Here is a 25,540-nt window from a genome sequence, read left to right as displayed (position 1 = left end):
GATTCTTGCTACTTGTTGGAACTTGGGAAAAGTTGCATAACATTCCTTGGTCTGAGTATCCTGTTCTGCAAAATGAAGAAGTTAGACTGTATGGCCTTCAGAGATCATTCCAGCTCTAGATTTTTGGCGATCTGTTTCTATATAAGTGAAATCAAAGGTATTGGCCATTACAGATACTAGCACATTTAACTTACCTTCCTTAACAAAAGTGTATTAAAAGTTGCAGAATAATTTAATATAGTTTTTTGAGGTCTTTAATGTTGCTGATAGCTAATTCACACACACACATACACACTTTGTAGTTTAGGATCTAGAACTGGAAGTTGACCTTGGCATTTGATAAACCTAGAGAGTGACTTGTGACTTGGCCAATGACAGTGAGCAGCAGATTTTAATAACATTAAATCCAGCCCATTTTAGTCCTTCCACTTTGTCAAACACCTTCTACCTTCTATTTGTCCATTGGCCTGTTGTCTTATCAGATTTGCTTTTTCTTAAATAAAACCTTTCCTATATGTGAGAATTAACTAAAAAGAAATCAACATTTAATATGCTTTTTCCTTAAGTGAAAACACTACAAAAATGCAAAATCATTGTTACATTTTTTCTCCCTTTATGGAATCCTTGCAGAATACATGCAAGTCATGTGAAGAGAACAGGCAGAAGCAATTAGTGGGTAAGGCATGACAGGATAATGATTGTTCATTAGACTGGATTTTAAAGTATTGCATTCCTAATATATGCTAATTTTTGCTTCAAAATCTTTTCTGGTTATAAGTTCCTCATAAAAATCACTTGTTGGATCAGAGCCTAGTTTTATTTTGTATTTTTTTTTTTAATTTAGTTCACTCTTCGATGCCTGGATATTAGTGACAGACTAAAAAAAAAAAAAAAAATGACGAGAGATCAGAGATTTTGCATCAAGTTAGACCTAGAATGCAGAGCCTTAAAGGGCTGCTGTAAGGGTTTAAAATGAATAACTCTTGCATCTGTTCTTTTCTTCCCTTTCATACAGACACAAAACTTGTTTAGGCTATTCTCCCCTTGACTGTACTATTGCAGTAGCCTCCTAATTAGTCTCCCTCTCACCATTCTCTCAAAACACCCACAACCACAGTTCAGGCTATCATCACCCATCAACTGGACTGTCACAGAAGCTTCCTAATTGGTCTTTTTGTCTAATCTATTCTCTGTACAGCTGCCAAAGTGATATTTAAGCACAGACCTAATCATGTCATTGCCCTGCTCAATAAACTCTGGTAGATCCCTTTTACCTCTGGGATCAAACTCAAAATGCTATGTTTGGCATTTAATGCCCTTGTGCACAGGATTTCAGCCACTTTTTAAAAACCTTATATATTACCCTTCTTCACACATTCTTGTTGTTTTTGTCCTTTGTTCTTGAAGAGGACACATTTCTCCAAACTTCACAGACCTACCTCTGTCACATGTATTGCACCTGATGGTCCGTCTTCTGCTTTCAAGCTGCCTCTCCACCTGGAATGCTTTTCCTCCTTAATTCCATCATAAAACTTCTACCAAGCTGAGCTCAAGCATCACCTCTTACTTGAAACCTTTCTTTTTCTGCCTCAGGTGTTGCTACCTCTTCCATTCCCTAATTTGTTTTATGATTTTCTTTGTATATATTTTGTATGTATGTGTGTGTATGTATATATATATATATATATATATCAGCTAGATGAAGCAGCTTATAGAACATTTATTGGGCCTGCAGTAAGGAAGAAATAAGTTCAAATCTAGCCTTAGACATAAACTATGTGAACTAGTAAAGTCATTTAAGTTCTTCTTGTCTCAGATTTCTTTTTGTAAAATGGGGATTAATAATAGCACCTTCTTCAGTTTTTAGGATAAAATGATTTAATATTTGTCAAGGACTTAATCTACTCCCTGAGCCATAGTTAGATCTTTAAGAATTCTTTCCTCTCTTCTCCTTCACTTCCTCCTTCCCTTTCTCTCTTCCTCCTTCCCTCTCTCCCTCTCTCTCTTCTTTGCTTCTTTCCTGTCTCCCTTTTCCCCTTCTCTCCTCCTTCTCTTCCTCCCTTTTTCCCTTCTTTCCTCCTTCCTTCCTCTCTTTTTCCCTTCTTCCCTCTCTCCCCCCCTCCCTTCTTCCCTTCCTTTCTCCCTTTGTTCCTTCCTTCCTCCCGTCTTTCTTCCCTTCTTTTCTCTCTCTCCCTTTTTTCTTTGTCATGATTGTCTCTCCATGCTGCATTCCCTTGGAGGTTTTCTTATTCCCTACTCCAAAAGCACCTGGAAAAAATCATTTGTATTAATAATGAAAATGAAAGGGGACCAATTTATATCTAGAAGAGTTTGAAGCGTTTGAAGTTTGTTGGGACAAGTAAAGGCTTTGGGAAAGATCCCAAGAGAGTATACTTTTGGCATTTAGTATTAATCCCATAGCAGGGAGGAGAAAAAAAAAATCAAACCCATATTAGTGAGTGAGTCATCTCTTTTCCTGCATTCCAGGCTGAATTTTTTTTTCCTTAATAGCTCATCAGATCATGATTCTAAAAAGCCTTAAGGGGAAGGTGGTGTATAAATCTCATAGATGTTTTCCTTTCTAGGAGAATTTCCTCTTTCCACCTTCCCCAAGCAAAACAAAAACAAAATCTCACAATTCTTGTTTTATATTTTCACAAAGCTGTCTAAAAAATGCTTCTGTCTGGTACAGGAGATATACAGAATGTTTATAAAAGCTAAGAGAAATTTAGGATCTCTTCAGATTTGCTCTGAGTTAAATGGTTCTCAGATTTTTTGTTCCCAGTGATTCCATTAGCTAACAGGTCATTTATTTTGGTCAGAGAGAGCATGATGTGAATGTGCACTGAACCCAGTCACAAGACAGTTGCATCTGAGCCCTGCTCCTAACTGGCTAGGCCAGTGATTATGCCTGTAACAGTGTCTGCTGTAGACAGCCTGCAGGATGCAGAAGCATTAATTTAATGCTTCTGAATAAACTCTGGCATTGTGTTCACCTCTTTTACCAGTGTTAAATCAACAGATCTCCTTGTCTGCAAGCATTACCCTTGTAATGAAACATTCTGTTTTAGTTTGCTATTTTCAGGGATCTTTATTTGATGGAGTGATTGTTAAAGACCCAGATGTCATAGCAAGTTACCATGCATTCAAGATTAAACATTTTCAGCATGCCCACACTCTTGAGTTAACCACTGTATTAAATCACAGTCAGCTGTCATTTACTAAAAGATGAGTGTTGAGATTTTTGTGACATTTTGGTCTATGGTTGGCTTTTGTGAAATTGGACACACAAGATGTTTTTATCATGTTTTTGACCCTTGATCTATATAATATGTTATTATATGATAAGGTATGAAACTATGTTTTAAAAGTCATCTTTAAAATCAGATATTTATCTTTTTACCTGGATTAGAAGTTAGACTTTTCAAAAGAACAGCCAGGATTTTTCCTCCCTCTTATAAGGTTTAAATTTCTTTGTGCTTCACTTTTTTTTAAATGGTGATAGTGTCATAGCAGCTACCCCACAAAATGATTATAAGGATTTGCCCAAAAGATAAACTTGAGTTTGATGTCAAGAAACTTTGTAAGAAGTAGAACTGACTAAAAGTAGGATTTGCTCTCAGTAGGTGGTCTTTCCCTCTTTGGAAGTCTTCAAGTAAGGTCTACCTGAGCACTTAGAAGGATGGCAAGGGAGAGAGTGGGATGGTGGGGAGAGATAGAGATAGAATATCTATTAATTTCTCAGTATGCACTAGCCATTGTGCTAAGGCCTAGAGATACGAACAAAAGTAGCTCCTTGCCTCAAGGTTTATATTTTAATAGATGGCAGAATGTACCAGGGAGTGGAAAGGGGACATAGTTTTCAGGTAATGGGAAAGCTCAACAGAGAGTCTAATATAGCACAATAGCTAGAATGCAAATGATAGGATTATAGAAAATATTCAGGTATGGATGGGACTAAAATGCTAATGAAGCCCCTACTAACTTTTGAAATTTTATGAATGCAAAATGAGATTATATAAGAAAATATTATGTATAAGAAACTAGAGTATGTTGTTGATGAATGGAGAGGATATACACATCTTAATACCATCATTTTTCATTTCATCCCCATTTTGGTCCATGACCAAGGAAATTCCACATTGCTTTAAAAAAAAAAACAAACTTGAGTTTAAAGTTTTTTTTTTTTTAATTTAAATTTAATTTAAAGAAAGGAGATAAGAGAAAAAGATCACAGTTAAAAATATATGTTGAATATCTAATTATAAGGTATTATGATAGGCATTATGAGATATATAAATGTCTTTGATTCAGGAGATTTTGAGATATTTTTTAAATGAAAATAAACTTCAGTAATCACTGGGTTCCACCATAACTGAAATGAATTCTTTTTCCATTATACTCCACAAGTAGTCATCCATCCCTTATTGGAAGACATCCATTGTGAGGGAATCAAGCCATTCCCCGGTTGATAAATAGTTAAAGGATATGAACAGGCAGTCTTCAGTAGAAGAAATCAAAACTATCAATAGTCACATGAAATATCAGTGGATAAAACACTGGTATTAGGAAGATCTGAGTTAAAATCTGAACTCTTATTATCTGTGATCCAGGTCTGTTTTCCTCAGTTTGTTCATCTGTAAAATAGAGATGATAATAATAATGCCAATTTAGAATTTCAAGTCACAGTTGATATAGAGTTCTTTAGAGCTTGCAAAGTCTTTTCAGGTTGTTCCTAATAGCCTTCTTTCCCAAACCATTTTCTGCTTATTTTTTACGTTTATATGTGTATATGTTTGTCCCAATTGAATTCAAGCTCTTGGAGGGCAGGGACACTTTGATTTTTGTTTCTGAATCTTTGGTACTGACCATACCTATTACATGATAGAAGACTAATAAATACTTATTGAATGATTAATTTGATGTTCTCAGTGCTTCTTGTCTTCATTTTATTGGTGAGGATACAGATGCCCATTTTGCAGATGAGGCCCAGAGAGTTCCTTTCCTGTAACTTCACACAAGTTAAGTCGCACAAGTAGTAATAATATTAGAGCATGGACGAACTTGTCTTCTGCCCTCAAATCAGGTGCTATTTTCTTTACCTAATCTCCTGCTTCTCCAAATCATATTTGTAAGAAAATTAGAAATTCATACTTTAACATATTTAACATATATCAGTCATCCTGCCATCTGGGGAGGGGGTGGGGTGAAGGAGGGGAAAATTTGGACCAAAAGGTTGGCAGTTGTCAGTGCTGTAAAATTACCCACGCATATAACTTATAAATAAATAGCCATTTAAAATAAATATATAAATAAAAAGAAAATTATACATTAGAAGCCAGAGATATTAAATAGTGATCAGTTTAATTCCAATGGGACACATTCCACAATATAGACTCTTTCCTACCCATTTTAATATTTATTCCAGATCATTAACTACTTGAAGAGGAAGGCTATAATGTAAATCAGTTTGGAAGTTGTATTTAATTTTTTAAAATGTGTTAAAGACTTTTCAGGCATTTTGTCTCTATTCTTGTGGATATGATGGAGAGATGAGCAAGTCAGTAGTATAGTTAAATGAGTCAAACTGGTTAAATAACCATGTCCCCAGAATAATTATTAATAGTTTCATGACAGCTTAAAAGCAGATCTTTTACTGGAATTCCCCTGGGACTTCTGCTTGTTTTTGTGTCCTTTAATATTTCTATGTTTGTTATATTTGCAGATGACACAAAGCTAGGATAGACTTAACAGAATGGATCATAGATCATAAAAATGGATCAATCAGATTAACGCGCTGAATGTAATGAGATGAAATTCAGTTGGATGAATGTAGATTTTTAAACTGAGGTTCTTTCAAAAGTCAACTTAATAAGCACAAAATGGTCAAGATATTAGTGGACAGCAAACACAGAATGAGTCAGTATTGATATGGTAGCCAAAAAAGGCAAAACATACTTAAAACTATTTTAAGAGAAAGATCACATCCACAGCCAGAAAGTAATGGTTCAACTGTTCTCTGCTCTGATCAGGTAAAGAGGTTTATGTTCATTTTAGGCCCAACATTTTAGAAAAAGTTTTGCAAAGTTGTACGATGAATATTTGTCCTGGAGGGTGAAGGACTTTAAGAAGTTGACTGGAAAAGAGAAGACTTAGGAGAATATGGTAATTGTCTTAAAGTACTTTCAGGACTGTGATATGGAAGAGGGTTAATTCTGCTCTGCTTAGCCACCAAGGACAGAGGTAGCAGTGGGCAGAGAAGGAAAATTAGGCTTTGTGTAAGGAAAACCTCCCACAGAATGAGATCAAGCTTTCCCAGTAGGTTATGACTGGCTTAACTAGGGTTCTTTAATAAAGTAAAAAGTAGATGACTATTGTGTTGGGTATGTTGTGGAAGTGGGGATATTTTTTAGTGAAGAACTGATTGGATTAGATTAGCTCTGAAATCCTTGCCAATTTTGACATTTGGTATTTTATTTCTTAGCAAAAAAAAAAGTCACTTCTCTACTGTAGACAACATGAATTATGATGTAGCCTTAGTTTGAAACTTCTGAATAATTTCTGGCTCTGTTCACTTGCTTGTTCAGTATTAAATCTATAGATGCTTTTGTCTGTAAGCGTCACCCTTGTCATGAGGCTTTCTGTTTTAGTTTGCTTTCCTTGGCATTCTTTATTTGAGAGAGTGCTTATGAAAAGACCCAGATGACATAGCAGGTTACCACACATACAAAATGGCCCATTTCCATTATGCCCACTCTGTGAGCTAACTATGGTATTAAATTACATTCAGCCGTCATTTTCCAAAAGATGAGTGCTAGGATTATTGTGACATTTTGGTCTATGTCTGGCCTTTGTGAAATTGGACACAGAAGAAGCTTTTGTGGTGTTATAACCCATGGCCTATATGATGTATTAGTATACAGGAAGGTTTGAAACATTATTAATGTCTACCAGTGCCTTATGTCAACGTTTTCTAAAAGCCATCTTTGAAAGCAGATATTTATCCTCTGACCTAGATTGGAAATTACTCTTTTCAGAAAATGGCTGGGATTTTTTTTCCTTTAGCAGTTTGACCAGTATACTTTATTCCTAGCAGTAGAAAAAACATAGGAACAGGTGTAAATGAGGAACATTTTTGTCTAGCGTCAATAAAGTATAGGGAACAGTATAGTAGAGAGGTTTATGGATTTGGAGTCCAAGAACAACCTGAATTCAACAAATTCTGCCTTTGTCCCTAATTGTGTGATCTTAGATACATTTGGTCTCATTCTCAGAATGAATGGTTTGGACTATAATCTCTCAAGTCCCTTCTACTACTAAAGCTGTATATAAGTTCCTGTCTTAAATAAAAAGTTATTTAATTCCTATTGCCTCCAATAAAATTGAAAACTGCTAATGTATATAAGTTTAAGATAGAAGGAATGATTGAAAATACAACTTCTTTAGTTTAATTTTATGCCAATTAGAAGATTTATATTTAAGGAAAATGAGGCATATGCATTTGTCTGGGTTATCATCTTTAAGTACTAATGTAAGGGACTGGTCTCTTTTTTCCTAATTTTTAAAAGTCAGGGCAAATTTCTTTTTTATAGACATGAGTTAAGTATACTAGAAAGCTGATCATCCATAATTGTCTTCTACCTTATTAGCTTCTTATTCTGTTTAATCCAACACAGGCCTTAATGAAAGATATTGTAGAGGGGATTCATATTTAGGCATCAAAGGTGATTTTTCAATTTCTGGCTTTATTCTAAAGGTTAATTTTCTTGCTTGATTGATTAATCTGTGTTCTTAGATACAACTTTCTTCAACATTAATATTTTAACAAGATTTTTATACAAATAATTAAATTTAGAACCCAGAAATGATCTAGTTCTGTATTAGAACCCTATTTGTTTCTCTCTCAGCATCTCTTTTTAGAAAAGAGAGATCCCCCATGAAATACTTAAAACCTATGTGGGCCTTCTAAATATAGCAGTACTACTATAATAAATGCTGCTGAATCCTAAACTGTGAATCACCAAACTTCTTTGCTGTTTTTATTTCATTCTTTTAAAGGACTGTTATCATATTAAAAAGTGGAAACAGTGTTTCCATGACTGCTTTTTTTCTTAGTTCTTCAATACCTTGTTTTACCTATAATTATTATTTTCCCAAGAATGGAGTTTAAATTGTCTTAAGATGAAAGAACACCGTGCTTGTGGGTGGGTGTGCTCCTCCAAACTTTAGAACTTCAACAGAAATTAGAGGTTCACAAAGCTAATTGCTGTGATTATAGCTTTTTTCCCTTTGGTCCTAGACAGTAGCTCTTGAAAAACAATATTCGGCTAATTTGTTAAATGTACAGTTCAAGGGGCAGCAAGAAAATTGCCAAAGGTACATTTCATTTATTTATTTATTTTACTGGATTTCCATGCCATTTAACATCTCTTCAGAACTTTGCAGAACTTTAAGGTGGGAAAAAGGGAGACTTTCTTTCTTTCTTTCTTTCTTTTTTAAAGGAGTTTACTCATTTAAAAGAAGAATTGCCTTTTAAAATGAATATTCCTTTTATGTTCTTAGTATTTTTTTCCCTAGAAAATATATTGGTCATCTTATCATGACTTTCTCCCTGGAACATTACTTTGATGTGCTAGGCCCCAGAAGTTGGCAGCTCTTGGGATGGCTTTGCCAGTACAAATGCAGATTAGAATTCTAGGTGACAATGGGAAGTCCTGAGTGGCCCACTGCCCATTGCTCTTATACTTCTGGAATCTTCCTGCCTGGCAGTTAGTCAGTTGATTTAGTTCAAGTAAAAGTTTGTTTTGTTTTTGTTTTTTGTATCTGACACTAGTTAAGCAAAAAATAAAATAAAATAAAATAACATCAATAACAAAAATCTTCAGGTAACAATGCGGTATGGGCAGCTAGCTGGCATGGTGGATAGAGAGTACTAAACCTAGAATCAGGAAAACTTATATTCCCGAGTTCAAATCTGGCCTCAGACACTTGCTATGTGACCCTAAGCAAGTCATTTAATTCTGTTGCAGTTTTCTCATCTGTAAAATGGACTGGAGAAGGAAATGGCAAGGCACACCAGTACTTTTGCCAAGAAAACTCCAAATAGGGCCAGAGAAAATTGGACTTCACTGAAATGACTAACCAAAAAAAATGTGTTGTCAGTAGAAAATGTCTTCTTTGATTTATTTCTCTCTTGGGAGACAGACTTGCCTGAAATTAGCATGTGTGGAATCTAGCTCATAAGCTAAATCACTTAATCCTGTTTTAGAACCATTTCACCTAAGTTTGGGTTCCATAGACATGATAATAATGATCAATGTTCATTTTTTTTTCTCATCCTTAGAGAAAATAAAAAATGCAATCCTCATTTTTCTTTCCAAAATTCACTTTTGAAACATGATTTTGAAAAGTCTTAAATAGAATCTTCTAGCTATCTTTTGAACAAGGTTAGGTAATAAGCCTGTCTGAATTCATGTAAGGTTATCCTCAGATGGACAGACATTTCTGTCATTGCCCCCATACTTGGACTTGTGTACAATTGCTGGAGTTTGAATGTTGTCTGGCACAGCTGGTGGGAACTTAATGTCATGTCCCTAGTAAGATGCGCCATCTGAGGAAAGACTTTAGTAGGAGTCTGTCATAAATAGCTATCTTTAAAAATTGTATTTTCAAAAGCACAAAGCAAACTTCATTTTCAGAAGTACATTTTAAAGCTATTCTGTGAGTTCATTCATTCAGCCTAATAATGTTTATTAAATTCCAGCTGTGTAAAGAGCACTGTGATGGGTGCTGAGGGGGATTTAAAAGCAAAAAGTAGAAGTTTCCTTCAATGCATTTACAATTTAGAAGAGGAGATAAGACATATATGGGGAACTATAATGCAGATTAAAATGAGAATGTATAAGAAGTGTGAAAACTCTTTAAAATTCATATTAGAGAGGGATCCTAGCTATAGGCCTCATGGAGGTAAATGTTTAGGGGCTTCAATTGGGTAGGATTTCAAGAGGTAAAGATGGGGAAGTACTTTGAAATGACAGAAAGAGTAGCCTACTAGGTTCGGGGAGATTATGAATAATGTTACAGAGACAGGAAAGTGTGTCTTGTTTGGAGACAAGTGAATATTTTACTAGACCATCAATTATCTAAAGGGGAGTAGTTACCACCCTCTTCTGTTAATCAAATTAAAATTGAAGTTACCGAAAGAAACTTTTGCAGGCCATATATTTCACTTGGATTGACATGATTGCTTTTGGAAATGCTAGCTTTTTTTTTTTTTTTTTTTTTTTGGCATATGCAGATTGAGTTCATGTGTGCTCTCTCTCTGTGTCAGTATCTCTCACTCTCTCTCTCTCTCTCTCTCTCTCTCTCTCTCTCTCTCTCTCTCTCTCTCTCTCTCTCTCTCGCTCTCTCTCTCTCGCTCTCGCTCTCGCTCTCGCTCTCTCGCTCTCTCACGCTCTCTCTCTCTTCTCTCTCCTCTCTCTCTTGCTAAAAATCCTGCCTGGAATCAAGGCTGTAATTCTCTACAGATGTAAATCCCTCAAAGCTACAATTCCCAGTTTACACAAAGCTAAATGTTAGGCTACCTGCTAATCAACTGATGAAAGGAAATCCGTGATTTTGAATAACACCCACAAAGCTAGTCAAAATATTTACAAGTAAGGGCCAATGTATAATAGTTGACATGCCAGTCAAGTATAACCCACCTAGGGTGGTATAACCACATATACGTCTTGATTGATTTCTTCCTGCTTTTTCTCCAAATACCTGTTTTGAATACTCAAGGCCAAAAACCTGTAACCCACTTCTTTGTGCTGAGTTCATTCAAAATCATCTGGGAGGCCATTGTTTGCATAAATGCTTTCCTGAATTCTTTGATACTTTCTATTTTAGTGTTTTTCAGGTAAGCTCCTAAATAGTGCCCATATTGGACATTCTGCAATTGAGGACAGATAGTGTTGCTTCCAAACTATACTCAATGAAAACATAATTTAAGAAGAAAAAATACCAGCATTAATGTCAAGTCCAGTTATCAAGTACCCATTGATTACCTAAGTGGATAATGATCTCATGACTATATTTAAGTGTAGTGGATTTTTGTCTTCTTCTCATAGCAATTATTTAGATGAGGGGGTGGAGAATGGATGCAATACATCTCATAGGTTTTTGATAACAATTGTACTAAACTTCCATCCTTCAGTCCACCTCCTAACTTTTTACTTTTTTGTTGAGTTCATTGGGTTCAAAGGAAATCTAGAAGATATGAAGTAAAAGTAGTCATAAAGTAATTAAAAAGTAAAATTCATTTAGCTTTGAGCTCTCACTGTCACTTATAAAAAATAGTGAAGTCTCATTTCTTATAAGCTTTTTCTTTTCTGTCTCAAGTTTCACTCTCATAGACTTAGGCAAATGTCATTGTACCCGTTTTATACTGTTTTAATAGATTTAATCTAATACAAAGAAACAGATAAATATTTCAATTATATATCACCTGAAAAAAAGCTCACAGTCAAAGGTTCTTCTCACCTATGGCTTGAAGTGCTAACTATTCTAAAATTCTGGAACCTCAGTCTAGCAATTCATTTCTCTCAGGATGGTCATTAAAGCATCTCAGGAATTATCATCAGATGTTTTTACTAAACAGACTGTTTTCTCCACTGAATAAGAATTAAACTCAGTTCTTTCATAGTGTCTCTCAAAGGTGCTATTTAATTCTCCCAAGTCCCTCACAGACTTGTTTTCATATGTTACTTTGTCTTTTATTTTGCCCATTAGCAGTTAACCATTTATTGTCTTCCACAGACTTTTTCCATTAATATTAACTCTTCAAGTTTCTTTAAAAACAAAATTCTTAGTCTTCTCTCAGTTTTTATCTCAACTCAGATTCTCTCAAAGACAACAGTGTCCTAAATTCTTTTCTTCTTCTCATAAAGATAAAATAATAAGATCTAAAATCTCTACGAAGGATTCTATTTAAGGTGGATGATTATGCAAGAAATTAGGATTGCTTTGCCTAGAGAAAAGAAGATTAAGGAAGGCAGCACAATGATAGAAAAAATACTCAGTTTGTTGTCTGTCCAAGTTCAAGAACTAAGTTCAACTTGTTTCACTGTCATTGTTACCTTTGCAACCTTGGCAAATCATTTATTCTTTGTAGGCATCAACCTCCCACATGTAAAATGACCTCTGAGTTCCCTTTCTAGATATATAAATCTATGATTACCATCTTTTAGGCATTGTAAGAGCAGTTACCTTAAAGACATGTAGGAGGTATTCCCTGTTTGATCCTAGAAGGTAGAATTCGTTTCAGAGGAAATTGCAAAGAGATCATTTAAGTTTAATGCTAGGGAGCCTTCCTAACAATTAGTGCCATTCAAATCCCATGTGGGCAAACCATGGTTCATAGGATTATAGATAGTTTTAAGTTCTTCTGAAAGCTGCTTTGACCATTTATCAGTCAGGGAGCATTCTCCCAAGGCTTCTTAAACTGTAGATTGTGACACCCCATATGGGGTCATGAAATTATGATTTATTATCAGTAAATGCTTGATTTATGTACCCGTTTTATATACCTATGTACCTGTGGTCTTGTAAAAATTTATTGGGCAATAAGGGGTTATGAGTGGAAAAAGTTTAAACCCTAATTTAGACCAAATTCTGCTCAAGAAAGAAGCATGGGAATACCATTTTAGGGGGAGATGGTGACAATTCATATCATATCCAAAAGTGTGTGACCAGGATGATGAGGGATCTAATAATTTTGTCTTAAGAAGGTCATTTAAAACCATTGAAGGAAAGAAGACTTTAGGGGACAGTTGTCTTCAAATATTTGAATGAATATCTGCAAGATTTTTTTGTGTAGTGTCAGAAGTGAAACTAGTAAGTTGAGGTAGGAAGTAGATTCAATATATGAAAAAAATTGCTAATGATTAGAGCTGTCCAAAACATCATGGATTGTCTCATGAGTTTCTTGTCACTGGGAATTTTTAAGGCAGAGAATTGATGAACATTTGCTTGAGATTTTGTATTCTGGATTAAAGTTGAACTTAGTGACCTTTGATATCCCTTTTTTTTTTTTTTTTAAATTTAAGGATTTTGTTATTCTGGGTTTGAATTTTATGTTTGTCACTTTGACATAGTAGAAAATTACATTGTATTATGAGACAAACATCTATAATATAAGGTAGAGCACCTACTTTGCAGGGAGGACATTTCAAAATTTTTTGAATAATAATAAGCCCTTGAGAGATTAGATTTTGACTGTGACTGCAAAAGTAAGGAAGATAAATGCCATTGTCTTTAAGTTGGGCAAAATGATAGTTTTAAGAGTGTAAGTAAATGTCAATATTAAAAACAATAAACAAATCCAGATATCAAGATGAAGTGCCATGGTCACTTTAAGCTTACTTTTAAAATATTTAGGTCCAGCTGCTTTCAATACATAGCTGGATGAATTTGTTAGTGTGTGGTATGGCCAACTTTCCTGGAGTTGTTTTTATATAAAAATGCTTTCTTTTTTTGTGCTCCCTCTCCTTCTCCCCTTCTTCTCCCCTTCTTCTTCCTCTCCCTCTCCCTCCCCCCACCTCTCTCTCTCATTCTTCCTCTTTCTGTCTCCGTCTCAGTCTCTGTCTTCTGTCTGATGTGGTTTGAGGGCCAAAATGATGTGGTTTGAGGTAATGTAGACAGCAGATGATGATATGCACCAAAGTTGGGTTCGGTCATGTGAAGAATTCACAATGGCCATTCTCTTTGGCAAAAAGTAGATTAATTTAGGGAAGAAATTATAGACAAAATTAAGGGATATAGCAGACACTAGCAATGCTAAATATGAAATAGAGTGGGGGAGCTTATGTGAAAAACAAGTTCCTCTGTGGAACTCAGAATTTCCCAGTAGAAAAGGAACTTCCCATGAGATTGGGGCATAACCTTAGCTGGTAGGCTAAATCCTGAAAAGGACTTAGCACCCTAAAAGAGTTAGCTGTAGGGAGGAGAAGTGGGATTGAGAAGCATACTGGAGTTAGGGGAGATACCAGGTGGCACAGGGGAGGAGAAGTAAAGAGAAAGACATCATGAGGCAAAATGTTGTGGTAAACTGACCCAAAGAAGGATCACAGTCATGGGATGACCCATAAGTGATGACCTCAGGGACATGACTGGGATTCCTGACCAGTTGTGGCAAGATGAGACTGCTCCAGACCTCATTCAGGGGTTTGACATAACTTGGATTTCAAACTTCATTTCCTTCCCTGAGGGTGGGACCATGGAGCAAAACTGATCTCTATCAGTATCTTCTCTATGCTTGCTGAAGGGAGCAATTCTTTAGTTTCTCTCTGTCCAAAACATCATTCAGGATCTAAATCTCTCTCTCTCTCTCTCTCTCTCTCTCTCTCTCTCTCTCTCTCTCTCTCACTCTCTCTCTCTCTCACTCTCTCTCTCTCTCACACACACACACACACACACACACACTTTTATAGTGTAAAGATAAATCAATGCAATGGATTCTTAAAATCTTTCAGAAGATATTGCTGAAGGGAGGATACTGAACTTTTTCCTTTATCCCTAACCTTTGAAATATTTCTGAGGGTGCTGTGGGCCTTCTATAGTTCAAGATAATCCACTTAGTTTGTGCTGCCCCAGGTCAGATTCCACCCTTTATCCAAGCCATTATGCATGCTGATGGAAAACAGAGGGAAAATGCTTAATGCATCTGATTACTTGTTGAACATTGTATATGGTAAGAGCAATTTTTGTAAGCTTAAAAAAATAATAATGAATGAAACAGATTTACCACTTTCTATGTTTTCTAGGAGAAGCTCAGTTTACTTTTCCTTCTGGGCCCTCTTAATGCAAATAGTAAGCTTTTATCATAGTTTGATCATTTTTTCTTTGTAAGTAGAAATTTAGATTTTGAGGAACCTTTAGAGATTATCTAATCATAAAATGATGAAGAGCTGGCAAGGTGTTCTGAAGCCTTCTATTTCAACCTATCCATTTTATTTATGAGCAAACTGAGACCCAGAGATCAGTAAATTTGCTCAATGACAGAATTAGGGTTTGAACCCATTTTTTTCTGACTATACATCCACCTCTTAGCATCTTATCCTTGTATAAGAGACTACCTCCTTTTCTCAGGTAAAAGCCTTTTAATTGGTTCCCTAAAATAGATATCCTCTTCTTTTTTGTACCGTTCTAGCTGCTATTATCATCAGTATTTCCCTAACCCATAACATACCAAGTAAAAATTTTAGATTTTAACATTAACTTTTCATCTCTGAAATTAACAAAGCACTTTAGTCCTTATTATATACACTTAGTGTGAAATTATTGTTTTTTATCTATGAATATATGTTTATACCTCCCAAATGGACTGTAATCATATAGGCTGGAACCATGTTTATATAAATTTTATTTATCTTTTTTCTGCATACCAAAGATATTTAATGAATGCTTGTTGAATTATTGAAAAGAGATGCAACTCTGTTGTATAACTGGACAGCTAGTTGGCATAATATGTTGATAGAATGGAATTAAGAAAACCCGAGTTCACATTTTACTAAACAGTAATCTAGATGTGTGATCTTGGTCAAGTCACTTGACCTTAGAGTCCTCATTTAAGTTTTAGCACCTTTTACCTTCAAAGTGTTTTCTTAAATGCTAATTAGATAGTATATACTCTCTTCATAGGAGACTTGGACCACATTTCTGCTAAGGTTGCTCAAAACTTAAAAATGAGGGTTAATGTTAGAGTGAAGATTAGACTCAAACGAACTCTTCATATCAAAGGATCAACTACTTTATTAGAAGAATAACAAATACATCCTGTAAATCATGGAAAGTCTTACCTGAATAGATCATCTTCTAAGGAATTTTTAGGAGTTTATCAGGTTCCATTTGTGGTCATTTCATAGGCTATTATTGATAAATGTGGCTTTTATACGAAAATGAAAATGAGTGAAGCTTGTAGCAAAGTTAAACATAATCTGAAGAATTGAGGGAAACTTGCTTGATCAAATGAGTACATTTCTAATCTCCATTAAGCATGATGCTGTAAAAATATGTTTCCCTTTGGATATTTTTGCTAATGGCCAAGTACCAGCTTATAAAGCATCACCTGTCCTTGCTATGACTATCTGTCAAGTACATTTTTGTAAATGTAAATTTACTTGTAAAAGTAAATTTGAATTTGAAGTATGTTCTTATATTCTGGAAATTCTGTATGTGTGTTTGTGCAAGGTTGGGAGAAGAGTTTTACTAATACCACAGAAGCAGGAAGAAGGTCTTTGTTGTAGCTATGTCCCTTAAACAATTATTTTTCTCATTTGGAATTATTGTCATGATCATTATTTTCCAAGTCTGCTGTAGTTTAAAAAGAATTTTTTAAAAGATTAGATATTGAATCAGAAAGCATGTTTGAGGTCTGTTTCAGTTGTTTCTTAATCACTAAACAAACCACTTCCTCTAAGACTTGGTTTCTTCATTTGTAAAATGGAAATTTTAAAAATATAATGCTGTTTGTTCATAGGGTTGTTGTGAGGACCAAATGAAATTAGCTTATGTAGATTGCCTTTGAAATCTTAAAGTACTATAAATGTCAGCTGCTTTATTATTACTGCTTTGGAGATGAGGAGTTCAGCCTAGTAATTTTATTAGTATGAGGAGTTCCTAATATGTAAATTTATTTTATTGTTGAAGATCTCTAGCTTCATGACAAGTTTATAATATCTAGTGATTGTAGAAGATTGCCCTGGGGCAGTGAAATATTAACTTGGATATGACATGGTCCTGTAGGCTTATAGCTAGCTTTTATTGAGTATAAGGCTATTCTTTAAACTACCACAACATGCCATATTATCTTAGTGAAAAAGGTTGATAATCGTAGTGATGGTGGTGATGATGATGATAATCATTTATGTAATCAATTATGTAATAATAGCGTTGACTTAGTGGGTAGAGAGACGAGCCTTGAAATCAGGAAAAACCTGGTTAAATCTTATTTACCAGATGTACCTATAAGTTTCCCAGACAACTCTATGAGAACACAAGTTACAAAAGAACTGTTAATCTGTATAGAGTGTTTCCTCACTAGGAATTCCCTGAATCTGTAAAATCACAGGACCATTCTAATACACAGAATACCAACTAACCTATCTCTCAGTTTTGATTTATGCACATGAGTTGTTAATTAGTCATGGATATGAGGAAGCAAATAAATTAAAAAACAAGGAACAATAAATAGAACTCATGAGTTCTTAGTAGTATTAGTAATAATGGTGATAATAGTGATAGCAGCAGCAGCAACAAAAATAATCTGTCTTTCCAAAAGTAATCTACTTTGCCTGCTTAAAAATAAGCATTAATGACATTATTTATTATAATATTAATCATCATAGTAATATAGTCTAATCTACTTCATTTGTAGGAGATAAAATTAAGACCTAAAGGCCTAATATCTGTCCATGGGTCACATGACTATTCAATGGTTAAATCAGGATTAGAAGAATCCAGATCTGTTTGCTTTTGTCCAGTGCTTCTTCCACTATTCAGTGCTTTATTTGTCATAGTTTAGGAAAATGGGAATGGGACCTTGCAATTAAAAATGGACATGGAATATTTTAAATATTTTTAAATGTCCTTGCTTTTTCCAAGAATGCTTAGACTTGTCATAGCCAGAAATACAATTCCAAACAATCCTAATTTCTTGTATCTTTCTCATAGCCCTCACTCTTTACTCACTCACTCAGATAAGCAGAACTACTATTTTCCACTATGACTCTATTCTGCCTGTAAGATATTGGCCATGTTATTCATCCTACATGCTATATAATAAAACTTGAAATGGGAGTTGGAAAGGCAGTAGTCAGATGTGTTGAGTACATAGGGTGATGTATATTAACTCCGACTTTTAATAAGACATTAGATTTTTTTAAAATCACAAATGTTCATTTTAAAACAATAACAGAGAAGTATATTTTGTGGAATTTATGTGTATATGTTCTACATATAAATATACATGTTTATCAACATGCACATATTACAGCATAAACCTAAAATCTACATGGGATAACAGCACAAAGGCAAAATAATTTCTAAACCTACCCTCCTCAGAGGTATAGAAATTTGCCTCAGCTCTGCCTTTAACCCTTATTCCCATTTAGCACCAGACCATGGCTATCAATCTCACGTCAAAGTGTGCAACCTTTATTCCACTAATTTTTATAGACTTATAGAGTCTAAACATCATCTAGTTCAATTCCTATTCTTGTCATTGTTAAATCAAATTTAATGAAAACTGAAAAGTACTTTAGAGGTCATAAGATCATTGATTTAAAGCCAGAACTAAAAAATTTTTAGTCCAGTCTTTTCTTTGAGTCCCAGAGAATATAATAATGCAATTATATCTATTTGTAGATTATTTTTAAATGTATTTTCTTACTTCTTCATTGAAGACTGAGATTAGGATATTAATTCTTTTATATATGTCCAGAGATAATATCAACAGTAGCTCATTTTTTACATAATCAACTAACCTGTATTAATTACTACGTGCCAGGTATGCAAGGTATTATAGTAAGTAATGGGAGTATAAAAGAAAGCCATTCCCCCCCTTTAAAAAAAAAAAAAAAAAGGCAACAACAACAAAAACCAAGATTACTAGAGGAAATATAACATTTAATAATTATAATTCTTTCCTATATCTTCTCATTTGAAAATAACTAGCATTTAGTACCTATTTAGTGTATTCAGGAAGTATGCTGAATACTTTATAATTATTATTTCATTTAATCCTCATGAGAACTCTGAGAAGTTGAGGAAACAAACTCGAGTGACATATTTAAGGTCCTATAGCTAGAGTCCAGGTTTACTACTCTATCCACTGTGCTCCTTAGTTGCCTCATTTGATCCTTATAACAATTCTCTTAGGTACAGAATAGTGTAAATTATTTCTCTCTCTCTTCATAAATCAGGAAAATGGGAATCAAAGATATGTTTTGTTCAGGTTTACATGGCTACGAAATGATGGAATTGGAACTGAAAATCAAATCTCTCAAACTGTTCATTTCAGTGTTGTTTCTACTGTTCTTGTGCCAATACTAGTATAGTTCTCTGTGTTAAGCTTTCTATGTTGAGTGACTGCCACATCATCATCATCTTGATTCTCAGAGGCTTATACATGTGAAGGACTGAGTGACAAAAGATTTCCCACGATGACTCTGTCAACACATTCAGGGTACTTCTAGTGCCTGAAGTTAGCTATTTATAAATATGTCACTGCATGTGGTGTTTGTTCTTATGCTTAGGAAAAGCAAATGCAGAAAGGGCTGGTTCTTACTTTATTTCTTTTCATTAATGAACTCTTTATTTATTCATTCATTCATTTATTTATTTTTACTTTTTGTTTTGGTTTTGTTTAGGCTCTAGACCAAGATAGAACTGCCCTCCAGAAAGTGAAAAAGTCTGTAAAAGCAATATACAATTCTGGTCAAGGTAAGCCTCTTCAAAGCCACTAGCATGAATTATTAAATTATGTCTCCAGAGTTTGCTTTGTTATTTGCAGGATGTTAAATTTATGTAACAGTTGATGCAAGTGACAAACTAGGTCAAATAAATTCAGTTTTTATCATCTGTCCCCTCCAGCTCTATTATCTGCCAAAATCTGTTAGTGGTTTAAAAGGGGGGGAAAAGAGCAACAATTTGATGTTGCTGTAGGGAGGTGAGGGGTGGGGTTTAAATGAGGTGACAGTAAAAACCTCTACATTCAGTAGAGTATTAATTCTAATAAACTCAAACTTTAAAAATGAGGTTTATTGCTCTATAATAATTTCACAGATTGGCCCAGGAAGCAGTGATCTCTCACTAATTTGATCTCATACATAACACTTTATTTTCTTGTAATTAATGCATCATAGTTTATGTAGTATGTTTTTTGAGGAATATCTCATCTACCTACTGAAGGATAAACTCTGTGAAGATATAACTTAGCAAAGGGTCCAGCACAGTATATGAATGTGGTGCTTAATAAATATTTTTTGCTCTTGAATGAATCAATTCAATTCCACAAGTACTCTTTATTTCTATTTCAATGCTTGCTACATTCCAGGCAAGTTCTGAGGATACAAAGAAGGAAGCAAGCAAGCATTTCTTAAGTGCTTACTATTTTCCAGCCACTGTGATAAATGCTAGATATATAAATATAAGTAAAAAGAATAATTGTCCTACTCTTACATTCAAATGGGGAAAGACAGCATATTCAAGGAATCTGAAAAGTGGGGAGGAAAGGAATGAAGCTGTTTCAGTGGAGAGTGAGCATAAAAGGAATATGATTTTAAGTCACAAAAATTAGGAATAGAATCTTCAGGAAAATAAAAACAGGTCTTTTTTCATTGGAAGAAACAAATCAAAGTAAAGAGTTCACCAAAAGTATCACTTAATGGCCTCCAGAGCTACAGACAAGGAAAGGCTGAAAAGTGGTAATGTCTTCTGTTCCTGGCCTGCCCTTTCCTTTTGCTTTTGTTCATGCTATCTACTCAGATAAACGCCTATCCATAATCCAAAAACCTCAAGGTACAATTTCTCCCTTCACTCAAAATCTTACTCAACTGTTTTATTTCTTCAGTGAAAGGCTTTTCTCTCCAAACCAAAAATGACCTCTCCCCCTCAAATTAATGAATTGAATTTTCTTTCATATTTTGCATATTTTGGGTTAGATTATAAATTTCTTGAAGTAATAGATTATGTGTATCCCAAATGTCTAACTTGGTACTTTATAATTACTTTAAAAGTAATTACCATTGCTTTACAAGTAATGGATTATGTCTTAACTGTTTGTGTATCCCAAGTGTCTAACTTGGTACTTTGCAGTTCTAGATATTTAATAATGTTTCCCATGTGCAGTAGTTGATAAAACTCATGAAGTTAATTCATTCAGTTTATCTAGAACTTTGGAATTCTTTGTATTTATAACATTCTGGTTTGCATGTGTAGTTTCTTCCTTTTTAGATTATAAGCTTATTGAGGATGGGAATTGGGTCTTACCTCATCTGTGTATCTCCAGTAGGTAATTTACTATCAAAGACAAAGACACTTAATAAGTTAACTATGTACTACAATTGATATAGTTGTAAAGTCAAGTAATTTCATCATCATAGAAGTGTTGTTTTTAAATGACCTTCAACTTCCCCTGGAACAAAGATCTATATTTTAAATTCCAATTTTCTCCTGATGATGTGATATGACTGACTGACTCATAGAAATCTATATTTGCTAAAGAATCTAAGTTGGGGATCAGGTAACGAAGGAGAATTTGGTAAAGAGGCTATAACACTTTCAAACAAAGAATTATTTAGAAGAAACTATTATCATTAAAGATTGGGAGAGAAAAAGTAAGGCAAAAACAAAGACAAGAGAAAATCCACATGCTTCTTTGGTATTTTCATGAGATGAAAAGAAAGAGAGGAAGATCCTTGACGTGAAGGGTAGACTCTCAGTGATGAACTTATGGGGAAATGCAAAAAATGTGTCACAGAGGCTAGGCAGGCATGGATAGGTTTACATAACCTGACACATAGGCACTTAATAAATGCTTATTGACTATTGCCAGAGGGGATGCCCATAATCAGTAAGAACCAGATTAGTTATCAAAGTAAAGATGATAATAATTAGAGTGGCTTATTCACTGCTTTTTGTCCATGTGGAATTTTACCTGCCTTTCCCTTCTTCAGAATGAAACTTATTACCTTTGGAGCTATAAGGAAAAGACAAGGGAATCAAAGTATAATTATATACTGAATTCTAGAAGTAAAATGAAATGTTCACATTTATACTGTAATCTAGTTAAAGGTTCTCTAGGATAGGATAGTGTTTGTTTTTAAATGTTCTTGTCATTATTTTAATTCTTTATATCTGAGTTTCTTAAATCTTTTTTATGATTGTTTCTCTTGAAAAGTTTTGCCATGATTCCAGGAAAAGGTACAATGACAAGCCCAGAAATAATTTTGGCTGTACAGATTGTGAAGGTTATTTTGTCAATGTCTCCTTATTTTCCTTCAGGGTGGATGCTCTAAATTTGACCAGTATTGTGAACTAGTAGATGCTCAGTTATCTCTCTCTTTTTAAAAATTTGAAATTCTGTGAAAGAGAGAATAAGGGAAAGAACAAGTTTCACAAATATCCTGTGTATTGTTTCCAATATTCACTTTCTCTCCGTGGTCAATAAATCCTGAGATCTCTGAGCTTCAGGGAAAAATGTTGTATCAGTCTTATAAAGTTTGTTGTCCTAGTTAGAGGCTTGCTATTTTCATACAGACCAAATTTAATAAATTATAAAGGAAATCTGCTTTTTTTTTTTTTTTCCAGTACAGGAAAATTGGCCTGATCTAGAAGTCAGTATATTCTGATATCAAGCAAGTCAGAAATTCTTTACTTCCTTATAGAATCTTGTACTTATACTTTATCATTCTATTGTGCTTTATAAAGACTGTCTAGTAGTTATTACATAGGTTGACTATATTAATAGAAGTCATTTTTCCATCTCTCCCAGCCTCTTACCACTAGACTTCATACATAATAGATACTTAATAAACAAACTCTGGACATTTATCTTTCTGTAATATCTTCTTCTGAAACAAAATTGTCTAAGTGCATGGGTAAAAATTGTTGAGAAGAAGACTTAGTTTAGATGTAAGGAAAAACTTCCTCAATAGTCACAGCTTTTGAGGAAGTTTTTCCTTTATCTACACTAGGTGATCATTTGTCAAAAATGCCATAGAAGGTATTCCTATCCTGAGATGCACTGAACCATAAAACTTCTGTTGTTCCCTACAGCTTTGAGAGTCTATGAATATATGTAAAGCTGTCACATTTTTGACAATATAATGTGTATATGTTTATTTGTATAAATTTATGTACATATATTTATACATATATGTGTATAAATATTTCATCTCCCGTTACTTATTTTTCCCTGTAGTTTTTAGAAAATAATGCAAACCTTAGATTTAGAGGTCCAAATGTTCAACTAAGGTCAATTCAACATATATTTATTAAATGCTTCCATTATACAAAACACTTTGCTAGATGATAGGAATATAAAGACAGGAATAAAAAGTTCCTGACCTTCACAATTTCCATGGTGATGGAGAATCATACAGCAGGTACAAAAATATATAAATGTAAAATATTTTAAGAAGGTAACATTAAGCTCAAGGCCATATTGAAAGTATGACATTAAAAAATAAAATTTAAATCTAATTTTTAAAAAATCATTTCCAAGGATCTCTATTTTCTTCCCCCTTTCAGAGAACTATCCATAAAAAGAGGATTAAAATCATCCAGCAATACTAACCATCATTTCAAGAAAATTTGATGTTATATTCAGTGTCCCACAATGTGTCTCATTTCTACAAATAAAGGGTACATGGAGATGCCTTCTAATATCTCTTTGGGATCATGCTTGGACATTTTAATTTCAGACCACTCAGTTTTGATTATTGTTGTTCTTTCCTTTTATATCATTGTAATCAGAGTATATATTTTTCCTGATTCTGCTCACTAAAACATCGAAAAAGTTTTTTTTGGAGAAATAAATTTATATCCCTTTTAAAAACCCCTTACATTATGGCTCTACATGATTTGTTGCTAGGAGATTATTTGCTCTCTAGGAGAATATTGATTTTAAATATATATGCTATTATCATAAGAAATAACTTGGGCTCAAGGAAAAAAAATTTGAAGTTTCCAAATACAATCCAATCTTTTTGGTTTTAGGTAAAGTCCATGAACATTTCATGGAATTATAGCATTGGAAGGGACTTTCAGAACTATCTATTCCAACCCATCCTTAATGTATTCTGTATGTGATTTGTGTGTTTATAGCCTTGTGGCAGTTTTGTTGTTACTGTTTTGCATTTTGTTTCCTTCATTAGACTTTGAGCTCTTTGATAACAAGGATCCTTTTTTTCCTTGCCTTTCTTTATATTGCAAGTGCTTAGCATAGTGACTTGCACATATAGTACATACTTAATACGTGCATGTTAATTACCTCTACTACACTTCCCAAAATTTGTCCTTTAGCCTTATTCATTAGATATCTGTGGGGAAAGGAGATCTATTAAATTCCTAGACAACCCATTCCACTCTTGGTAGTACTAAATCCACTTGTTGAATTGGAGCCACAAAGACCAAATTTAATCAAATTAAATCATTACCTTTCAGATATTTGGATGACATCATTACCTCCTCAATTATTTTTCTTTTGAAAACTAACATTCCATAGTTCTTTCAAAGAATCTCTAATAGTCCAGTAGGATCTGTAGACCATTCAACAATCTAATCAGCTTCTATAGGAGGCTTTCTGACTTATCAAGTCCTTCAGAATATATTTTGCACAAAGGAGAATTCAGAACACCACATTATAGACGTTGTGTCTCTGTTAATGCAGCTTAACTTTTACATTAGTTTTTTGGGCAGCCATGTCACATTGATGTCTTCTTTTGATTTTGCGATCCAATATCCATATCTCCCTTCCACCCTTCCCCATATTTTCTCATGTACTGTTGTTTTTCATTTGCCTGATCTTGAACTTGTAAGGCTGTTTTGTTTTTTTTACCCAAGGTATGGAACTTTATATTTAATCTAACTTTAAGTGTGATTAATATTTAATTTAGTTCAGAGTGACCTTGTTAGCATAACACAGCTTTTGAAACTCTAATTCTTTTATCTAATGTGTTAACTTTGTATTATCTTCAGATTTGATGAGCCTGCTGTTTCTGTTAGTAAATATGGTAAAGAGCAGAAAGTCAAGGACAAGTCTTAGATGGACTTCACTGGGGATCTTCTTCCTGGTTGAAACCAAACCATTAACAACTACATTTTGGTTTCTGTCATTCAACTAGTTATTCATTCACCTAGTTGTAGTATCATCAACCCCATGTTCAATTATCTTTTCCAAAAGAATAACATAAGATATTTTTTTAAATGCTTTGGTGAAATCTAGGCCTATAGAATTTCCATGTTTTACCAGTCAAAAAAGAAATGGCAGTCAACACCTACTACCTTTATTTGAGTTATACAACTGTTAGAGTATGTGTTTTCATCATTTTGTGAGAATAAATATCTCTATAACCAAATTGTCCATTAAAAATAATCAAATGAGTAAAACATTGGTCTTTCCATGATACATGTTCAATGGAATCTAGGCTCTTGTTGTCCGAAAGAGCTTTTGGTTTTATCCAAAGAAGCCACATGAGGTCTTATTTCTAGTATCCATTTCCTTCTATGTTTCCATCCTTGCCTCTCAGTTCCATCTTCCCACAGAGCTAAAGTTATATTAATGTAGTTTGATCTTGTAAAAAGATTTTATTAAATAAATCTTATTCTGGTTTTCTCAGTATTAAACATGTTCATTGGGGGATGATTATTTTTCTGATTTTTAAGCTCTTTTTAAAAATACATATTATTTTTATCCTTCAGCTGTTTTACTATTGATAGAGATCATAAATGAAAAGAAGTCTAATGAGACAACTTTTAATAGTGTTTTAAAAAAAAA

General features: G+C 34.0%; 1 protein-coding gene across 8 annotated transcripts in view; it reads left to right on the top strand.

Annotated features, from left to right (window-relative positions):
- ASAP1 (ArfGAP with SH3 domain, ankyrin repeat and PH domain 1) overlaps positions 1–25,540 on the top strand; it is a 594,911-nt gene that overhangs the window by 374,647 nt on the left and 194,724 nt on the right. For all 8 annotated transcript variants that reach the window (XM_051971096.1, XM_051971093.1, XM_051971094.1 and 5 more), the window contains one exon: positions 19,410–19,482. In XM_051971096.1, the coding sequence (XP_051827056.1) occupies positions 19,410–19,482 (73 nt within the window). The remainder of the gene's footprint in view (positions 1–19,409; positions 19,483–25,540) is intronic.

Source organism: Antechinus flavipes, chromosome 1, assembly GCF_016432865.1.
Source record: "Antechinus flavipes isolate AdamAnt ecotype Samford, QLD, Australia chromosome 1, AdamAnt_v2, whole genome shotgun sequence".
In the NCBI taxonomy this organism is placed as follows: domain Eukaryota; kingdom Metazoa; phylum Chordata; class Mammalia; order Dasyuromorphia; family Dasyuridae; genus Antechinus; species Antechinus flavipes.
Note: the sequence above shows the minus strand (reverse complement) of the source record. Positions and strands in the feature narration are given on the sequence as shown.